This window comes from Pseudoliparis swirei, chromosome 11 (assembly GCF_029220125.1).
Source record: "Pseudoliparis swirei isolate HS2019 ecotype Mariana Trench chromosome 11, NWPU_hadal_v1, whole genome shotgun sequence".
NCBI lineage: Eukaryota > Metazoa > Chordata > Actinopteri > Perciformes > Liparidae > Pseudoliparis > Pseudoliparis swirei.
In genome coordinates, this window is record NC_079398.1 from 16,497,963 (window position 1) to 16,516,558 (window position 18,596).

At 43.5% G+C, this 18,596-nt stretch overlaps 1 protein-coding gene across 1 annotated transcript in view; it reads right to left on the bottom strand.

The window, feature by feature from the left end:
- Positions 1–18,596, bottom strand: part of LOC130201452 (neuronal PAS domain-containing protein 3) — a 228,276-nt gene that overhangs the window by 164,599 nt on the left and 45,081 nt on the right. Inside the window, exon 2 of the mRNA XM_056426479.1 lies at positions 2,827–2,925. Coding sequence (XP_056282454.1) covers positions 2,827–2,925 — 99 coding nt within the window. The remainder of the gene's footprint in view (positions 1–2,826; positions 2,926–18,596) is intronic.

Consider the following 18,596-nt stretch of genomic DNA (forward strand, 5'->3'; position numbering starts at 1 on the left):
GGTATTAATAATAATAATAAAATTCAATTTTATATAGCGCTTCTTTAAATACCCGAAGTCGCTTTACAGAGTCCAGAGTCCAGTAGTCATACACACACACAGTCATCCCGGTGGTGGTAAGCTACATCAGTAGCCACAGCTGCCCTGGGGCAGACTGACGGAAGCGAGGCAGCCAATCAGCGCCTACGGCCCCTCCGACCACCACCAACATTCATTCACATCGATACGAACCGGAGTGAGGCTGCGGTGCATGTCTTAATGATGGTGGGGGAAACCGGAGTACCCGGAGTAAACCCACGCAGGCACGAGGAGAACATGCAAACTCCACACAGAAAGGACCTGGAACGACCGGGACGACCAGGATTCGAACCCAGAGCCTTCTTGCTGTGAGGCGACAGTGCTAACCACTGAGCCACCGTGCCGCCGTCTTGTTCAGAGGGCCGGGCCAAATGTGGAGGTGAGCCGTATCCGGCCCGCGGGCCTTAGTTTGAGGACCACTGCTCTTGGCTGTTGATGTCTATCAATATCGCTCATTTTTAAAATGACGTAAGAGGGCAAAACGGATCCGTATCAGACCAGCGAGGAGGGCAATACGTGGCTGGCATGACGACCCATGAGCCAATCAGAACGCTTGTAATGTTGTTACTCTCTAATAATTCATCTTTATTCATAAAGAAAATGTAAGCTAGCTGTCTGATGCTGCTCAGAGGAAACGCAGATCGAGGACAGCATCATCAGTGTATTGCTGCTTATGCTTCAACTCGGGTCAGAATTTTTTTTTGGCATTCGGTGCCCTTTTTTTTGGGTTTGAGCACCTGCCCCCCAAAATGTCTGCGCACGTGCCTGTGTGTATATATATTTATATATATACTGTATATATATATATTAGGGCTGTCAATCGATTAAAAAAAAGTAACTAATTAATCGCACATTTTGAAATTGCGATTAATTAATCGCGATTAATCGCGCTTAAAAGTGTTTTCCTTCTTTTTAAAGACAAAACTTCACACAGAGCTGTGTTTTCAAAGAGGCTCCTACATATACAGTGCCAGCGAGGTATTTAATATCGTGGATGATAAATTGTTTCTTCAGTGAAACATCAGATTAGTAAAAAAATATATATATATTGAGACCCCATTGGTCCTGTCATCTTTAACACTGAACAGCAGAACCAGTGGCCTTGGTAACTGACTGACATTCAAATATGTCACGTTAAGCCTCTGGAGGCTGGGGGCATTTTATACATTTTACAAAATAAATTACATTCGTTTAAAGTCTTTTGCATGTGACACACCCCCACGTGTTATACATTAAACATTCCAGAACAATCTCAGCTCTGAAATGAGGCTCATTGTCCTCGCGCCGTGTTCTCTGGTTTTCTGACTGACAGGCTGCTAAATGAGCCTAACCTGTGAGGTGGGAGGTCCTTTGTGATTTCCTGAGTGTTCATTGGTTGTTTTTTTCCCGAAATGTTGACAGACAAACGGGTTGACAAATCACGTTGCAGGTTTCGTGTGACGAGTTCTTTCCGCGCCGCGTCACCCGACACGTCGCCCTCCGTTCCTCTGTGTATCAGAGGGGGAGACGGGAGGAAGGAGGAGCAGGAGGAAACCCGACTGATTCATCCACGAGTTAAACTGATTTATGTTCCTTATTTTCGCGGAGAAATAATTGTTTTAAAAACGGAAACAGTGTCAAACCGTACTGCCGCGGTTTAAAAAAAATATATAATAATAATAATAATATTTTAGTGCGTTAACGCGGCCAAATTAATCGCATAGATTAACGCGTTAACGCTGACAGCCCTAATATATATGTATATATATATACAGGACTGTCTCAGAAAATTAGAATATTGTGATAAAGTTCTTTATTTTCTGTAATGCAATTAAAAAACAAAAATGTCATGCATTCTGGATTCATTACAAATCAACTGAAATATTGCAAGCCTTTTATTCTTTTAATATTGCTGATTATGGTTTACAGCTTAAGAAAACTCTAAAATCCTATCTCATAAAATTTTAATATTTCCTCAGACCAAGTAAAAAAAAGATTTATAACAGCTGAGTGTTTGTCAAGGCTCAGGAAACCCTTGCAGGTGTTTCGAGTTAATTAGACAATTCAAGTGATTTGTTTAATACCCTACTAGTATACTTTTTCATGATATTCTAATATTTAGAGATAGGATATTTGAGTTTTCTTAAGCTGTAAGCCATAATCAGCAATATTAAAAGAATAAAAGGCTTGCAATATTTCAGTTGATTTGTAATGAATCCAGAATGCATGACATTTTTGTTTTTTTAATTGCATTACAGAAAATAAAGAACTTCATCACAATATTCTAATTTTCTGAGACAGTCCTGTATATTCTTTTTGTATTATTTCATATATATATACACATCTATATCTATAGATGTGTATATATGTATATGTGTATATATATATATATATATATATATATATATATATATATGCATACATGAATCACTGAAGGACATGCACAGTGAAGGCTCTCATATATGATTGGCTGGTTTAAACTATGACATCATCGCTTGATACAAAGTACGAAATGTACCTCTGAGAGGTATTAAAAATTACAATATGTACCTCTGTACTTTATTACAAATTGAAGTACAAATCTGAAGTACTTGTACCTCTCAGTACTCACAGCTCATCCAACCATCAACAACCAAAAACCAGTTCAGCGAACCAGTAACACTCCTCAAGAAAACACACAGTACTACTACTACTACTACTACTACTACCAATATTACTACCAGTACTACTACCAATACTACCACTACGAGAAGCGCACTCAAACGTTACCATGGTGACGAGGTATGCTGCTGGCCGGCCAGGTGAAGCGTCTTGGGCCGGGCGGCGGAGCAGCTGCCTGCATTGGCCGGCCGCTCCCAGTAGGGGTCACTGTGGAGCACACACAAAACGTGAAGAGGTTCTTTAACATAGCCAGTGAGAGACAGGGAGGAGGAGGAGCAGGAGGAGGAGGGGTAGAGGAAGGTAAAGAGAGAGAGATATGAAGAGATTATTTACAGCAGCAAAAGGTTGTTCAATAAATTGCAGCACAATATATTAATAATAATTATAATTTGGTTCCAGTTGGGCTTTTTTAACTCAGTGGGCAAAACAAAATATTCACAACCTTCATGTGAAATCCTGAATCAACGTCCAGATACCCCAACGAGTGGGCATGGTCATAGTGATGTCACTCATTGTTTGCGTGACAACGTTTTTGAAATCTCGATTTTTGAAGGTTTTTTTCTTGGATTACGGCCGTCGCCATCTTGTCTGTTTTCTTTGCTAACAGGAAGTGACCCTATTTGGGCTGTGGAGCACTGACCTGTAAATCACACAGAAATTCTTGTGAAGTTTCCAAAGATACCGAATAAAAATTCGGAGGATATTTGGACAACATTCATGTTTTTTGCTCCGATAGAAACTCCCCAAAATCCCCTAAAAGTGGGCGTGGCCATAGTGATGTCACTTATTGTTTGCGTGAAAATGTTTTTCAAGCCTCGATTTCGGAGTTTGGCGTTTGTCATCTTGGTTTACGTTCGTCGCCATCCTGTTGGTGTTTTTTCTAACAGGAAGTGACCATATTTGGGCTGTGGAGGACTAACCTGTCAATGACAGAAATTCTCGTGAGTTGTCCAAAGATACCGAATCAAAATTCTGATGATATATTGCCATATTGTTTTTTTTCTTTGTGAACAGGAAGTGACCATATTTGGGCTGTGGAGGTCTGACCTGTCCATCACACAGAACTTTTACAGCAAATTCTCGTGAACTTCCAAAAAGTTTTCAAAGATTCCGATCAACATTCTGAAAGTACTTGGACGAAATCCACGTTTTCTGCTCCGATAGAAACTCTTTGACTGATGGAGCTGCTTCAAGGTCCAGAGCCCGAAACAGAGTCTTCACATCTCAAAGACCTTCCGGGTCCAACGAGAAACCAGTAGCTCCACACGGTGGAGTCACATGACCAGCTCAGGACCAGTAGCTCCACACGGAGGAGTCACATGACCAGCTCAGGACCAGTAGCTCCACACGGAGGAGTCACATGACCAGCTCAGGACCAGTAGCTCCACACGGAGGAGTCACATGACCAGCTCAGGACCAGAGAGCGACCCGTTCTCAACACTGTGGAGCTAAACACGTTCAGTCTGCCACCCAGAGGTGTGCCGCAGTCGTACATCACTGGAGAAAAGTAATGCACAAAAAGTAGATCTTGAATGTAGCAACCCGCAGATCCCTCCTCCTGTGGTTGTGCTTTTTTATCCGATTCTTTGCAGACGATGGTGCGTTCTTTATGTCACGACAGCTTGACTGGAAGCGTTATAAAAACGATTGCAATTGATCGCCTCGCTTACGGTATTACACACACACTAACACACACACTCACAAACACACAAACACACCAGGGAGCTGCTGTAATTCAAACAACACTTACAGGCTTGAGTGTGTACGTGTGTGTGTGTGTGTGTGTGTGTGTGTGTGTGTGTGTGTGTGTGTGTGTGTGTGTGTGTGTGTGTGTGTGTGTGTGTGTGTGTGTGTGTCATGGTACGTATCGTAGGATATAGTGCTACTAAAACGATTTTCATGAAACACGTTAAAATAAATGTTCAAATATGTTGAATGTGTTCAACAAGCTGTGATCGACATGTGAGACATGTATGTTCTGTGTATGTTCTGTGTATGTTCTGTGTATGTTCTGTGTATGTTCCGTGTATGTTCCGTGTATGTTCTGTGTTTGTTCTGTGTATGTTCCATGTATGTTCTGTGTATGTTCTGTGTTTGTTCTGTGTATGTTCCATGTATGTTCTGTGTATGTTCTGTGTTTGTTCTGTGTATGTTCCATGTATGTTCTGTGTATGTTCCATGTATGTTCTGTGTATGTTCCAGGTATGTTCCATGTATGTTCTGTGTTTGTTCTGTGTATGTTCCGTGTATGTTCTGTGTATGTTCTGTGTTTGTTCTGTGTATGTTCCATGTATGTTCTGTGTTTGTTCTGTGTATGTTCCATGTATGTTCCGTGTTTGTTCTGTGTATGTTCCATGTATGTTCCATGTATGTTCTGTGTTTGTTCCATGTATGTTCCATGTATGTTCTGTGTTTGTTCCATGTATGTTCCATGTATGTTCTGTATTTGTTCTGTGTATGTTCCATGTATGTTCCATGTATGTTCTGTGTTTGTTCTGTGTATGTTCCATGTATGTTCTGTGTATGTTCCATGTATGTTCTGTGTTTGTTCTGTGTATGTTCCATGTATGTTCTGTGTATGTTCCATGTATGTTCCATGTATGTTCCATGTATGTTCCATATATGTTCTGTGTATGTTCCATGTATGTTCTGTGTATGTTCTGTGTATGTTCCGTGTATGCTTTGTGTATGTTCCGTGTATGTTCTGTGTATGTTCCGTGTATGTTCTGTGTATGTTCTGTGTATGTTCCGTGTATGCTTTGTGTATGTTCCGTGTATGTTCTGTGTATGTTCCGTGTATGTTACGTGTATGTTATTGATTGAGTTAAACACACATCTTTTCTCCTTTAAGGAGTTAATTATTCAGTTATTATTTGCTTTCTTAAATTAGTTGGATCTAAATGAACTAAACGGTGAAACTCGTCGTGTTGCTCCTGGATTATGGTATTTAATTAAATACGAGTAAGAAAGCTGAAACAAACTGACTCATATTACACATTCAATAAACCGATCATTAAACGACCGTAAACAAGATGGTGGACGTCCAGCGGCGTGCGGCGAGGAGGAGGCGTCGCCGTGTTTGTGTCGTCGTCTCTTCCCCGTGAATAAAACTCTATAAATGTTTTATTCTGTGTGGCCGGTCAACTGGAACGACTCGCTGCTTTTTATATAAATATTGAAGAAAAAAAATCAAACGAAAAGTCGACAGGCGCGAGAAAAAAATGTGACACGCAAATCACCGGGCGGCGCGGCGCCCCCCCAAAGGGACGCCGCCGCCACGCCGGCAATTATTTCAATGTTTGCACAGCCGCCCAGAGACGGCTGTCAGAGCCCACGGCGGGACGGATGCCTCACGGCGAGAGGGGGAATACGAGAGGAGGAGGAGGAGGAGGAGGGAGGCGGCGGAGCGGCGCCGGCCTGCAGGAGAACATTAGCCGCGCGGCGCTCCATAAAAAGCGTTGACATCGTCGGTTTTGCTTCTCGCGGACGAGGATGATGTAAAACACAGAGCGGCCGCTATTGTTCCTGTCAGAGGGGGAAGGAGGCGCCATCACTCCTGCTTTAAAGCACCGCGGAGGAGAAAGGAGGTGGAGGAGGAGGTGTTGGGGGGGTAGGGGGGGTCAAATTAAACCAGCGAGACGCGAGTCCAGAGATTGTATTTGTGTAACACCCGGTTCTGTTTCTCCTGTGTTCCGTGTCTCCTGTGTCTCCTCTGTGTCTTCTCTGTCTTAATTGTTTAATTCCCTGCACCTGCCCTCAGCCACTCTTGTCTCGTTACTGTCTGATGTCGTACACCTGTGTTTCCCCCCCTATATATTGTGTCAGTCTTTCCCTTGTCTGCTGTCGGATTGTCGTCTCTAGTTCCGTGTCCTTTTCCCGTCGTCCTGTCTGTCGTATCTGACCCTGCCTGCCCTGACCGACGATCCTCTGCCTGCCCCTTTTGGACCTTGTTTTTCTGTAAACTGTTTTGCCTCATTAAAGAGTGCTTTTTTTTCTTATTTATATTGCGTCCAGCCTGTCTCTCTGCACCTGAGCCTCACCCCGTCACAAAGACCTGACAGTTTGTCCTTTTTTGTTTTTAAGATTTGATCTCTTGATGCGTGACCAGAGAACATAGAGTGGCTGTCAGAGGAGGAGGAGGAGAAGGAGAGAGAGGAGGAGGAGGAGATGAGGACCACAAAATAAAGAAAGAGGCGAAGAGAGGAGGAGAGACAAGGAAAAGGAGAGAGGAGGACCACGAACTAAAGGAGGAGAGGAGGGAGGAGGAGAGAGGAGGACCACCAACTGGAGGAGGAGGACCATGAACTAAAGAAGGAGGAGGAGTAGAAGAAGGAGGATACTTCTATACAACCAGAGGAGTCGCCCCCTGGTGGTCAGGAGAAAGAAGTAAAGTCTTTTTTTTTAACTTTAATTATCAAACGATGAAAATATAAACGTTTCAAATCACTTCCTGTTGGACACATTATGACATCATCGATGACGCCACGGTGACGCTTACACACACACACACACACACACACACACACTCACTCACTCATACTCTCACACGCTCACTTCATCTCTTTTTTCTCTTTTTTCTTTCCTCTCCTCCATCCTCAGTGCATTCTGTATGACTCCCTCCCTTTTCTCCTTTCCTTATTCCCTCTTTCTCTCATCATTAAATCCTTTCATCCTGTATTCTCTTTACCTCCGTGGTCCTCTTTTATTATCTTACTCTATCTCTCCTAGACTGCTCCCTCCCTCTTTCCTCTTTACCTTCATCCCTCTTGTTTCCTTCCTCCCTACATCCTTCTCTCTTCTTCTTCCATTCGCTCTTTTTCTTCTCTTTCATCAATCCATCCATTAGTTCCAGATTGATGCCTTCAGGTGTCTCGCTGTCATTTTAGAAAGTGGTCGAGGAACTGCGCCACATACACACACGCACACACACACACACACACACAAACACAGAAAATCAACTCTACACATTAAATGAACACACCAACAATGCGATTACACACACATTCTCACACACACACACATACAGAGACACACACATAGAGACATACACACACACATACGGAGACACATACAGAGAGACACACACATACAGAGACACACACACATACAGAGACACACACACATACACAGACACACACTCTGGTGCGCAAGCAGAAATTCAATAACCTGAGTATAAACAGAGTCGCTCGCTTGCGCACACACACACACACACACACACACACAAAGACAGACTCATGGGTAAATGCACACCGAGATGAACATAAGCAAGTAAACAAACAAACACACACTCACTCTCCATCAGGTGTTACCCACAGAGCTAAATTGCAGACGGCGGAGGGAGATCTGGCCCATTTTTCAAGGCCGACTATATATTACAAATTGGCTATCAGGGCATTGTCTTAGAACACACACACACACACACACACACATACACACACACACACACACACACACACACAATGAAAAACTAATCCTGTTCGTCCTGTCGGAGCCCAGAGTCGCAGAGTTCTGCCCTTTTCCCTCTTCTGAGACCGTTTCCCCACAACACACCATGTGATTGAAAACGTGTCAGTTTAGCAAACACACAAATTCACACATACACACACACAAACACACACACTTCTGTTCCCCTGTTTAGTGGCTGTATACCTCCCGTTTGTTATGAGAATGTTCAACACTTCCAGGGTCAAATCCACACACCCTGTGGTACACACACACACACACACACACACACACACACCTCGTCCCCAGCTGGCCGGGATGTTGTGGTCCAGGTCTTAGCCGGGCCGGTCTCGCTCCAGCGCCGCAGTAAAGCTTAACTCCAAAACTAAATCCCTGTCAGAAACACAACTTCTTTCTCTATCTCTGTGAGGACCGACGGAAGAGAGTTTTTATTCATTCTTCTCGCTTCATCGGTTTTTTTTTCCTGTTAATTTCACGGTGACCTTTGACCCCAAAGTTCCCGTGACATCGTACGATATCTTCATGAAAGTTACTCCTCGATTTCACAGTAAACTACAAAGTTCGGTTGACACAATAAAACTGTCATGACCCGGAGTTTGTGTCTTGTTTTGTGTCTTATTTTGGAAGTCCTTCGGCGTTTCTCAATATGCGTTCTTGTCCTTACTTTTCTGTACTTGTGGACTCGTGAAACGTCATCAGTCGCAGCTCGAGTACATGTTCCAATTCAAAGTTCGCTTCTCGCAAAGCACGGTCAAAATGCCGGGATGTGACTTGATCCTCCCACTTCCCAGAGGATGCATCAGAGGAGACTTGTGCGTACTCTGGCCAGCAGATATCCCAGAATGCATTTCACCAGCAACCGGAAACAGTAGCGGAGGAGAAAATAAACAACTAACGGTTGACTTTTTATTAGGGCTGTCAGCGTTAACGCGTTAATCTATGCGATTAATTTGGCCGCGTTAACGCACTAAAATATTTTAACGCAATTAACGCATTTTTTTTTTTTTTAAACCGCGGCAGTACGGTTTGACACTGTTTCCGTTTTTAAAACAATCATTTCTCCGTGAAAATAAGGAGCAGAAATCAGTTTAACTCGTGGATGAATCAGTCGGGTTTCCTCCTGCTTCTCCTTCCTCCCGTCTCCCCCTCTGATACACAGAGGAACAGAGGGGCGACGTGTCGGGTGACGCGGCGCGGAAAGAACTCGTCACACGAAACCTTCACCATGATTTGTCAATCCGTTTCGGTAAAAACAACCAATGAACACTCAGTAAATCACAAAGGACCTCCCACCTCACAGGTAAGGCTCATTTAGCAGCCTGTCAGTCAGAGAACCAGAGGACACGTGCGAGGACAATGAGGCTCATTTCAGAGCTGAGATTGTTCTGGAATGTTTGATGTATAACACGTGGGGGTGTGTCACATGCAAAAGACTTTAAACGGTGAATTTAATTTATTTTGTAAAATGTATAAAATGCCCCCAGCCTCCAGAGGGTTAACGTGACATATTTGAATGTCAGTCAGTTACCAAGGCCACTGGTTCTGCTGCTGTTCAATGTTAAAGATGACAGGACCAATGGGGTCTCAATATACTTTTTTTTTTTACTAATCTGATGTTTCACTGAAGAAACAATTTATCATCCACGATATTAAATACCTCGCTGGCACTGTATATGTAGGAGCCTCTTTGAAAACACAGCTCTGTGTGAAGTTTGTCTTTAAAAAGAAGGGAAACACTTTTAACCCTTGTGTTGCCTTCGGGTCATTTTGACCGATTAAATATTTAACCTCCCCGCCTTTGGGTCATTTTGACCCGATTCAATGTTTCACCCTCCTGTTACCTTTATATTTACTAACATATTTTACCCTTTGGGTTCAATTTGACGCCAGCAATTAAAACCTCCAGAAAATTATTAGAATTAATATTGTTTTCCAAGTTTAAGTGTGAGGCACTTTATGTTTGTTTGTTGACTACCGAAAGAACACCGACATTAAACATTGAATGGGGTCAAATTAACCCTAAGGCGGCAGGAGGGTGTAATATTGATTCGGGTCAAAATGACCCAAAGGCAACACAAGGGTTAAACGGTGAATTTTATTTTTTTTGTAAAATGTATCAAATGAGCCCAGCCTCCAGAGGGTTAACGTGACATATTTGAATGTCAGTCAGTTACCAAGGCCACTGGTTCTACTGTGTTCAATGTTAAAGATGACAGGACCAATGGGGTCTCAATATACTTCTTTTTTTTTTACTAATCTGATGTTTCACTGAAGAAACAATTTATCATCCACGATATTAAATACCTCGCTGGCACTTTATAGGTAGGAGCCTCTTTGAAAACACAGCTCTGTGTGAAGTTTTGTCTTTAAAAAGAATGAACTTTTAACTTTTAATTGCGATTAATCGCGATTAATCGCGATTAATTAATCGCAATTTCAAAATGTGCGATTAATTAGTTAATTTTTTTTAATCGATTGACAGCCCTACTTTTTATAAATACTACTGTTGTTGAGTCACGGAATGTAATTTTACGATGTTTTGTTTATTTGATTGTAAAAAATAATTTACAGTGAATAATTAGAGTAAATTCAGGAGCAAGAACAGCTGATGTGGTGATGTCATCAAGTCAGCTGCTGTTCCAATCGCAGAAAGACCGTCATCCCGTCCTCCGGAGTCTGGACTCCCAAGTCCAGACTCCAAAAGAACACAAGTCTGTCCTCAGTGTACTCTGAATTGAGAAACGCAGAACATGGCATCTGTCTCCCTGTGATTGTCTGCCCTGGTCCTGATTGTTTCCTCCTGTGTGATTGCAGACCCCGCCCTCATTGTGTCCACCTGTGCCTCGTTCCCCTGTGTATTTAGTCTGTGTCGCCCTCTTGTCTGGGTCAGTTCGTCTCTCAATGTTGCCCAGTAAAGAATGTTTGTTTTTTTAATCTGACTTCCTCATTTTTACGGTCTGCAATTAAGTCCTACTTCCCGTGGCTCCCTGCCAAATCGTGATAAAAACCACTTAAAATAACTTAAAGTTAACTTGTTATTGTCTGAATGCATTTATCTGTTTTCCCTCAAACCTCCCACAAATATATATGTTTAATAATAAATATGTATACACATATAAAATGTATATATATATGAATATTTATTTATATATTTATAAATATGATATATATATACATTTGCTAAAATATAACTATGTATAAATATATATGTAAATATATATACATAAATATGAATACATTTAGATAAATACATATATAAACATATATAAATATATATATAAATATATATATGAATAATATATAACATTGTAAAGCACTCCGAGACAAATTTGTAATTTGTGAAATTGGGCTATACAAATATACTGAATTGAATTGAATGAATATAGATAAATATACATATATATATATATATATATATATATATATGAATACACATACAGGACTGTCTCAGAAAATTAGAATATTGTGATGAAGTTCTTTATTTTCTGTAATGCAATTAAAAAAACAAAAATGTCATGCATTCTGGATTCATTACAAATCAACTGAAATATTGCAAGCCTTTTATTCTTTTAATATTGCTGATTATGGCTTACAGCTTAAGAAAACTAAAATATCCTATCTCTAAATATTATAATATCATGAAAAAGTATACTAGTATGGTATTAAACAAATCACTTGAATTGTCTAATTAACTCGAAACACCTGCAAGGGTTTCCTGAGCCTTGACAAACACTCAGCTGTTATAAATCTTTTTTTTACTTGGTCTGAGGAAATATTAACATTTTATGAGATAGGATTTTAGAGTTTTCTTAAGCTGTAAGCCATAATCAGCAATATTAAAAGAATAAAAGGCTTGCAATATTTCAGTTGATTTGTAATGAATCCAGAATGCATGACATTTTTGTTTTTTTAATTGCATTACAGAAAATAAAGAACTTTATCACAATATTCTAATTTTCTGAGACAGTCCTGTATATATGTATAATATATATATATATATAAATTAATATACAAAATGTGTCTGGTCTCTACACATTATCAGTGAATAAACACCTCCAGCGTGAGCCGTAGTGGGTCCTGTCACCCTGATTGGATGAAGGTCCATTAGAGGAGCGACATAAAGGGCGCGGCCTCCTTTTTGGTTTCGTACCACGACAAAAAAACTTACGTCCTTGAGTCCTCCGCCCGAAGCAGGGTGCAGATGAAAGGTGCTTTTATTCTCTTAACGAGGTTCACTTCCTGTCAGTGAATCACACTCTCTCTCTTCCTTGTTTCTGCCCAATGGTACCTCTCTCTCTCCATCGCTGTCACAACCCCCTCCCCTAAGTTATGTGTCGAGGCAGATCAGGTCAGTGGAGGGTGACACACACACACACACACACACTCACGTGTGGATGACATGTTTATTAATCACCTCTTTAGACGAGCTACCGACCTGATTTACTGCTGATTTCTTAGCTGTCAACCACTGAGGACATGTACAGGTACACACACACACACACACACACACACACACACACTCAGACAGAAACACACACACTCTCAGACAGAAACACACACACTCTCAGACAGAAACACACACACACACTCACACACTCACAAACACGCACACAGACACTCACACACACTCACACGTACACACTCACACACACTCAAGTGTAATAAATCGTTGCATGAAGCCATGAGGCAGGTATAACCTCCACCTCGTTCTCTTCCAGCAAAACACAACGAGGAATATGTTTCCTGTTATTTGTGGACATCCCATAATGTTTTATATTTGTTGTTATTTACATGTGTTGTTATTTACATATGTTGTTATTTATGTGTCAATCGAGGCATGAAGACGAGGAGCTGCCTCTTTGTGTCTGAGTCTCAGCGAGACGTTCTGCAGACGGTCTTTGAACTGCTCGCGGTGCGTTTGAGGTTCAAGGGGGGTCTGGCCACACACACACACACACGTGTGGGGGGCATGTCACCTCACAGATAAGAGAAAACAAGCGCTCCTCATGTCTGGGCAAAAGGTCATTCTGACATTTAGCAGGAGAGGAGACAAGAGAGGAAAGGAGACAAGAGAGGAGAGCAGACGAGAGAGGAATGGAGACAAGGGAGGAGAAGAGACAAGAGAGGATAGGAGACAAGAGAGGAAAGGAGACAAGGGAGGAGAGCAGACGAGAGAGGAATGGAGACAAGGGAGGAGAAGAGACAAGAGAGGAGAGGAGACAAGGGAGGAGAAGAGACAAGAGAGGAGAGGAGACAAGAGAGGAAAGGAGACAAGGGAGGAGAAGAGACGAGAGGAGAGGAGACAAGAGAGGAAAGGAGACAAGGGAGGAGAAGAGACAAGAGAGGAAAGAAGACAAGATAGGAGAGGAGACAAGAGAGGAGAGGAGACAAGAAAGGAGAGGAGAGAGGAGACACGTTATAACTGAAATGTTATTTCAAGAACGCTTTAAGAAGACGAGATGAACCGGTACTTCCTCTGCACCTCGATCAGTGTCGCCAGACGGCCCAGCAGGACTCAGTACACAGGGGTGTGTGTGTGTGTGTGTGTGTGTGTGTGTGTGTGTGTGTGTGTGTGTGTGTGTGTGTGTGTGTGTGTGTGTGTGTGTGTGTGTGTGTGTGTGTGTGTGTGTGTGAGGAGAGTTTCCAGCAGTGAGAGAGAGGGAGCTGCTCATGATCGAGAGCGTGGTGAGGGCAAATGTTTGGTGATTTTTCTGAAACTTTTCCCTTTTTTTCTTTCATATTTCACTGTGTGATTGAGTTGTTGTGTTTCTAGTGTCTGATTGTTGGTTCATTTTGGGGTTTATTGGTGTTTTGTGGAGAGAGAACTGTTTTTCTGGTGTGAGACGGCGTCGGTACCCCGGTAGAGGAGGTTCTCCTGGCGGTGGGAGACGTTGTCGGACACGAGGACGTCTCCCACGAACCGAGGGCTGCTGTGTTCTTTACCGAGGAGCGGTGTGTGTCCGCGTTGATATCGAGCGGCGTCACGCTGAGCGGCGTGTCTCCGCTGACGGTGCCACCACCCGGGTCACCGTGTCCGGGGTCCCCCCGTTTATCCTCGAGCTGCAGTGCTTCGGAAGCTCGCGAGCGGCTTCAGAACCATCGGTCTGGGGTGCAGGTGCTGATGCTCCTTCACGGCTCAGACGCTGATCTCCTTCAGAGTGAAGCACGGGGCCGGGTCCTACATGCTGTCTGCTAGCACGGGTAGCATCAAGTGCTTTAAGTGTGGGGGAGTGGTTAGGGTTAGGGTATCAAATGTACTCGTGAATCTCCCCGCTTTTGCCCGACGGCGAGGCAGTTGAATGGAGATCCAAGGAATGCACTGGCCGACGAATGTCACTTAGTCTGCCTCGTCCGGGAGATCTTCCACCCGGATGGGGGAATTCTTCCCTCTTACTGGAAATGGGTTTGCAAATTGGTTGAGGTCAGGGTTGGGGTCAGGGTGAGAGTTAAAGTTACTGTACTTAGAGAGAGGCATGGTTGAGGTCAGGATTGGGGTCAGGCCTAGAGTATGAATTTACTCATGAATCTCCCCGCGTTCGGGTTAGGGCTTCACTCCGCTCAGTTACCGAGTCCCGACATGAAACCACCGGAGCCCCAGAGATGAACTCTTTGTGGCAGCCGAGCTGACCACGGCGCGGTGTTTCTGAAGGGACGCCGAACCCGACGGAGTGAATATCTTGGCTTTTTTTTAAGGTTAGGGTTAGGGTAAGTGGTTAAGGTTAGGGTAAAAGTACAGGTTAGGTGTATATTACTTTCTGTTGAAACGGGGGAGTGGTTAAGGTTAAGGTTAAGTTTCGGTTTATATTACTTTATGTTGTAAAGGGGAGTGGTTAGGGTTAGGGTTAGGTTAGGGTGAGTGGTTAAGGTTAGGGTAAAAGTACCGATTAGGTGTATATTCCTTTCTGTTGAAAGGGGGAGTGGTTAAGGTTAAAGGTTAAGCTTAGGTGTACCTTACCTTATGTTGTAAAGGGGTGTGGTTAAGGTTAGTGTTAGGGTGAGTGGTTAAGGTTAGGGTAAAAGTACAGGTTAGGTGTACATTACTTTTTATTGAAAGGGGGAGTGGTTAAGGTTAAATTAGGGTTAGGACTATGGAGTTTGCCCATAAAATATTATAGTCCCAACATGCACAGACGGTCCTAATTAAAAGGAACGGTATTCCTGGCCATCGAGACAGTCCCCAGAACTTAATCCGTCCAGACTGGCCCGGCGGCTTTTGGATCTCAAATTCATCGAGTGGGTTTAGAGTAGCCCTCAAAACCCAATATACATGGATGAACCGGTAAACACCAATACGTTAAATACAGCTTTATACTAAGGTTTGAATGATGTCCTTTTGTTATCGTTATCATAAAAACAGTTTTCCAGGTAAGTAACCGTTTGTTTTAAGGTATTATTGTATTAATTTTTAAAAAGGTAAGTATCCAGTTGTTTAAATGCCACATTTTATAATGTTTAATGAGAACCTAACTTAAGTGATTAAAAGCAACCCTTTTCCTTTTCAGACTCCCCAAAAGGATCTCAAGTTCATAGAGTGTTTACGGCCTGCCCTATTCCTATAAGAACCCACTAAAAGGATTGCTAGGGGTAGGGTTAGGGTTAGGGTTAGGGTTACACACACCGGCTTCACCAGGAAGAAAGAACAAATAGGTTCATCTTTACGAGAACGAGCTAAGGGAGCTTTGCTCAGGTCGAGGTTCACCAGTGTTGGGGACATGGATGCTCCTACTTCCTACTTCCTACTTCCGTCTCTCGGACCAAACAAAGGGTCTCTCTCCGCCTCCCTGATGGTGAGATGACGACTGACCCGGTTGAAATGAGACAGCAGGCCGTAAGCTTGGACAGCGCCCTCTTCAGGAAGGAGGAGGACCACAAAGAGAGCGTTGACGAGCCGCTTCAGGACCTTCCTCAGCTGGGCCCCGAGGAGAGAGCTGTGCTGGACTCCTCCCTGGAGGAGCTGACCGCTGCTGTGGGTCAGGTGGCTGCTGATGGAGCTCCTGCTGGACGGGCTGCACGCCGACTTCTACAAGCACTACTGGAAGTGTTTGGGAGCCGACCTGTGGGACGTGTCGCGGGGGTGTTCCCGGACAGGCCTGGTGCCCACAACATGTCGGCATGCAGCTCTGCTACCCAAACAAGGGGGCTTGACCACTGCAGACCGGTGGTCTGCACAGACTGTCCACTTCTATCCAAGGAGCTCGCCAACCGTCTGAAGAAGTTCCTAGAGACCATAATCCAGAGGGACCAGTCTTACTGCGGACCGGACAGATCCATCATGGACCACTTGTTCCTCATGAGAGGCTTGTTGAATGTTTGTGTGATATCCTTAGATCAAGAAAAGGCCTTTTGATCGGGTTGATCATGGTTTTCTTTTTTCCACTTTAAGGGCTTTTGGTTTTGGTGAAGGGTTTGTGTCATTTTTTGGGTTTGATGTCCAGGGAAGCGTCCTGCCCGGTGGAGGTGGGGGGGGGCACTGAGCTGTCCAGCTCAGGTCCAGAGAAGTCTCACACAGGGACGTCCGGTGTTCAGTCAGAGGAGATGCTCTGTTTCTGAACTTAGGAGTTGTTTTCTTTGCTAATGTTTTCTTGGTTTTGTTTGTTTGTATTTGCATGATTTAGTTTTGTAAGTTTTTGGATGATCAGTTTAACTGTAACCTGATTGAAAAATAAAGACACCGAGACAATCAATCTCTCTCGCTCTCTCTGAGCTCCAAAATCTCTTTCCATCTCTCTCTCCGTCACACATCACTGTTCACACAGATCCTCCGGCAACTCACAATACACTCCTTCTCTTTCACTCTCTCTCCCACACACACACACACACACACACATACCGTTGAGTGGCGGGCCGAGCTCTTTGACATTCACAGTGTGAAAACAGAAAGGATGAGCGGCTTCAGCTGGAGAATAGAGCGGCTTTCATCTCTCTCTCACACACACACTCACACACAGACACACACACACACTCACACACACAGACACACACACACACACACACACACACACAGACACACTCACACACACAGTCTCGTCTCAGGGGGACGGCGTGGGGACAGAGGACGTGAGGGTGACTCCTGGCCTGTAACATGGACGCAGGTCTCCTGGGTGAAGGTTGTGTGTTTGACCTTCAGGTGTTTTTGTTTCCATGAGGTCAGACGTGAATAACACACATCACGGATATCTCTTTGTTCCATTGATCATGAAGTAGTGTCAGTCCGTGAGGCGTTCAGGGACACTGTGGACACCAGTAAACTCCAGGTGACTAAATGCTGAGTGTAAACGATGAGTGTGAGTCTCCGTCCACACGATGAAGAGGATGAGAACACTTTAAGATCAATAAAGACACAATTTATAGACAATTAAAGCCAATTAAAGATTAATTAAAGACATTATGTAAAGACAATCAAAGACATTATGTAAAGACAATTAAAGACGCGGCTGATAGAAGCTCTCTGCTCACTTTTTGATAAAGAAAAAAGACGTATCTGTCTGTCTGCGTTAATCCAGTTATCTGTGTCTGTGTGTGTGTGTGTGTGTGTGTGTGTGTGTGTGTGTGTGTGTGTGTGTGTGTGTGTGTGTGTGTGTGTGTGTGTGTGTGTGTGTGTGTGTGTGTGTGTGTGTGTGTGTGTGTGTGTGTGTGCACGCCTGTGTTTAAAGTGATGGATAGACTGACGCTTCTCGTTAATAATTCACGGGACGTGTTGCCGCGGTCGCCGTGCCCTTCACGTCCGCCGAGCGCTCCGATTGGAGGACACAGGTTGGAGGCGGAGCCTGCCTGTATCATGCAAATGAGGCAACATTGTTGCATCTTTAACCTGTGTGTCTCTTCTGTTGTTCTAGTCAATACTTGACATTAAAAATTCTAAATTTTTCTTTTTTTGCCCCACCCCTCCTCTTCCATCTCTTCTTTCCCGTCAGTGACACTTCTCCGTCTCCTCGTCCTCCTCCCTCAGGGAGGAGAGGAAGACGATGTCTCACTGCAGACGTCAACTTGTTAAAAGAGGGAATAAATCTTGGACTGAAGTTAGTTTTTGGGTTGTGGGGGGGGGGGGGTGGCGATGTCTGAGTGCAGGATTGAAGAGTTGAAGGGCAAAAGTTTTTTTTTAAACGTGGTTGAAAGACACAGAGTCATGGAGTGTTATTTTTTGGGGGAGTCGACGCCAGATAGAGACGTTATAAAGAGCACAAATCCACAGAGATGAGATCACCTTCACGGAAAAATAAGAGGAACGAGTGAACGCCGACGCCCTGGTGTTTTTTAGTTTAGTTTAGTTTAGTTTAGTTTCAGGTTAAAGTAACAAACAGGATGTCAAGATTATTTATTTGTTTGTTGCGGCAAAATCATCGAAATTCATGAAGTGTGTTAAAGCTGCATTCTCTCTCCTGACCACCAGGGGGCGACTCCTCTGGTTGTATAGA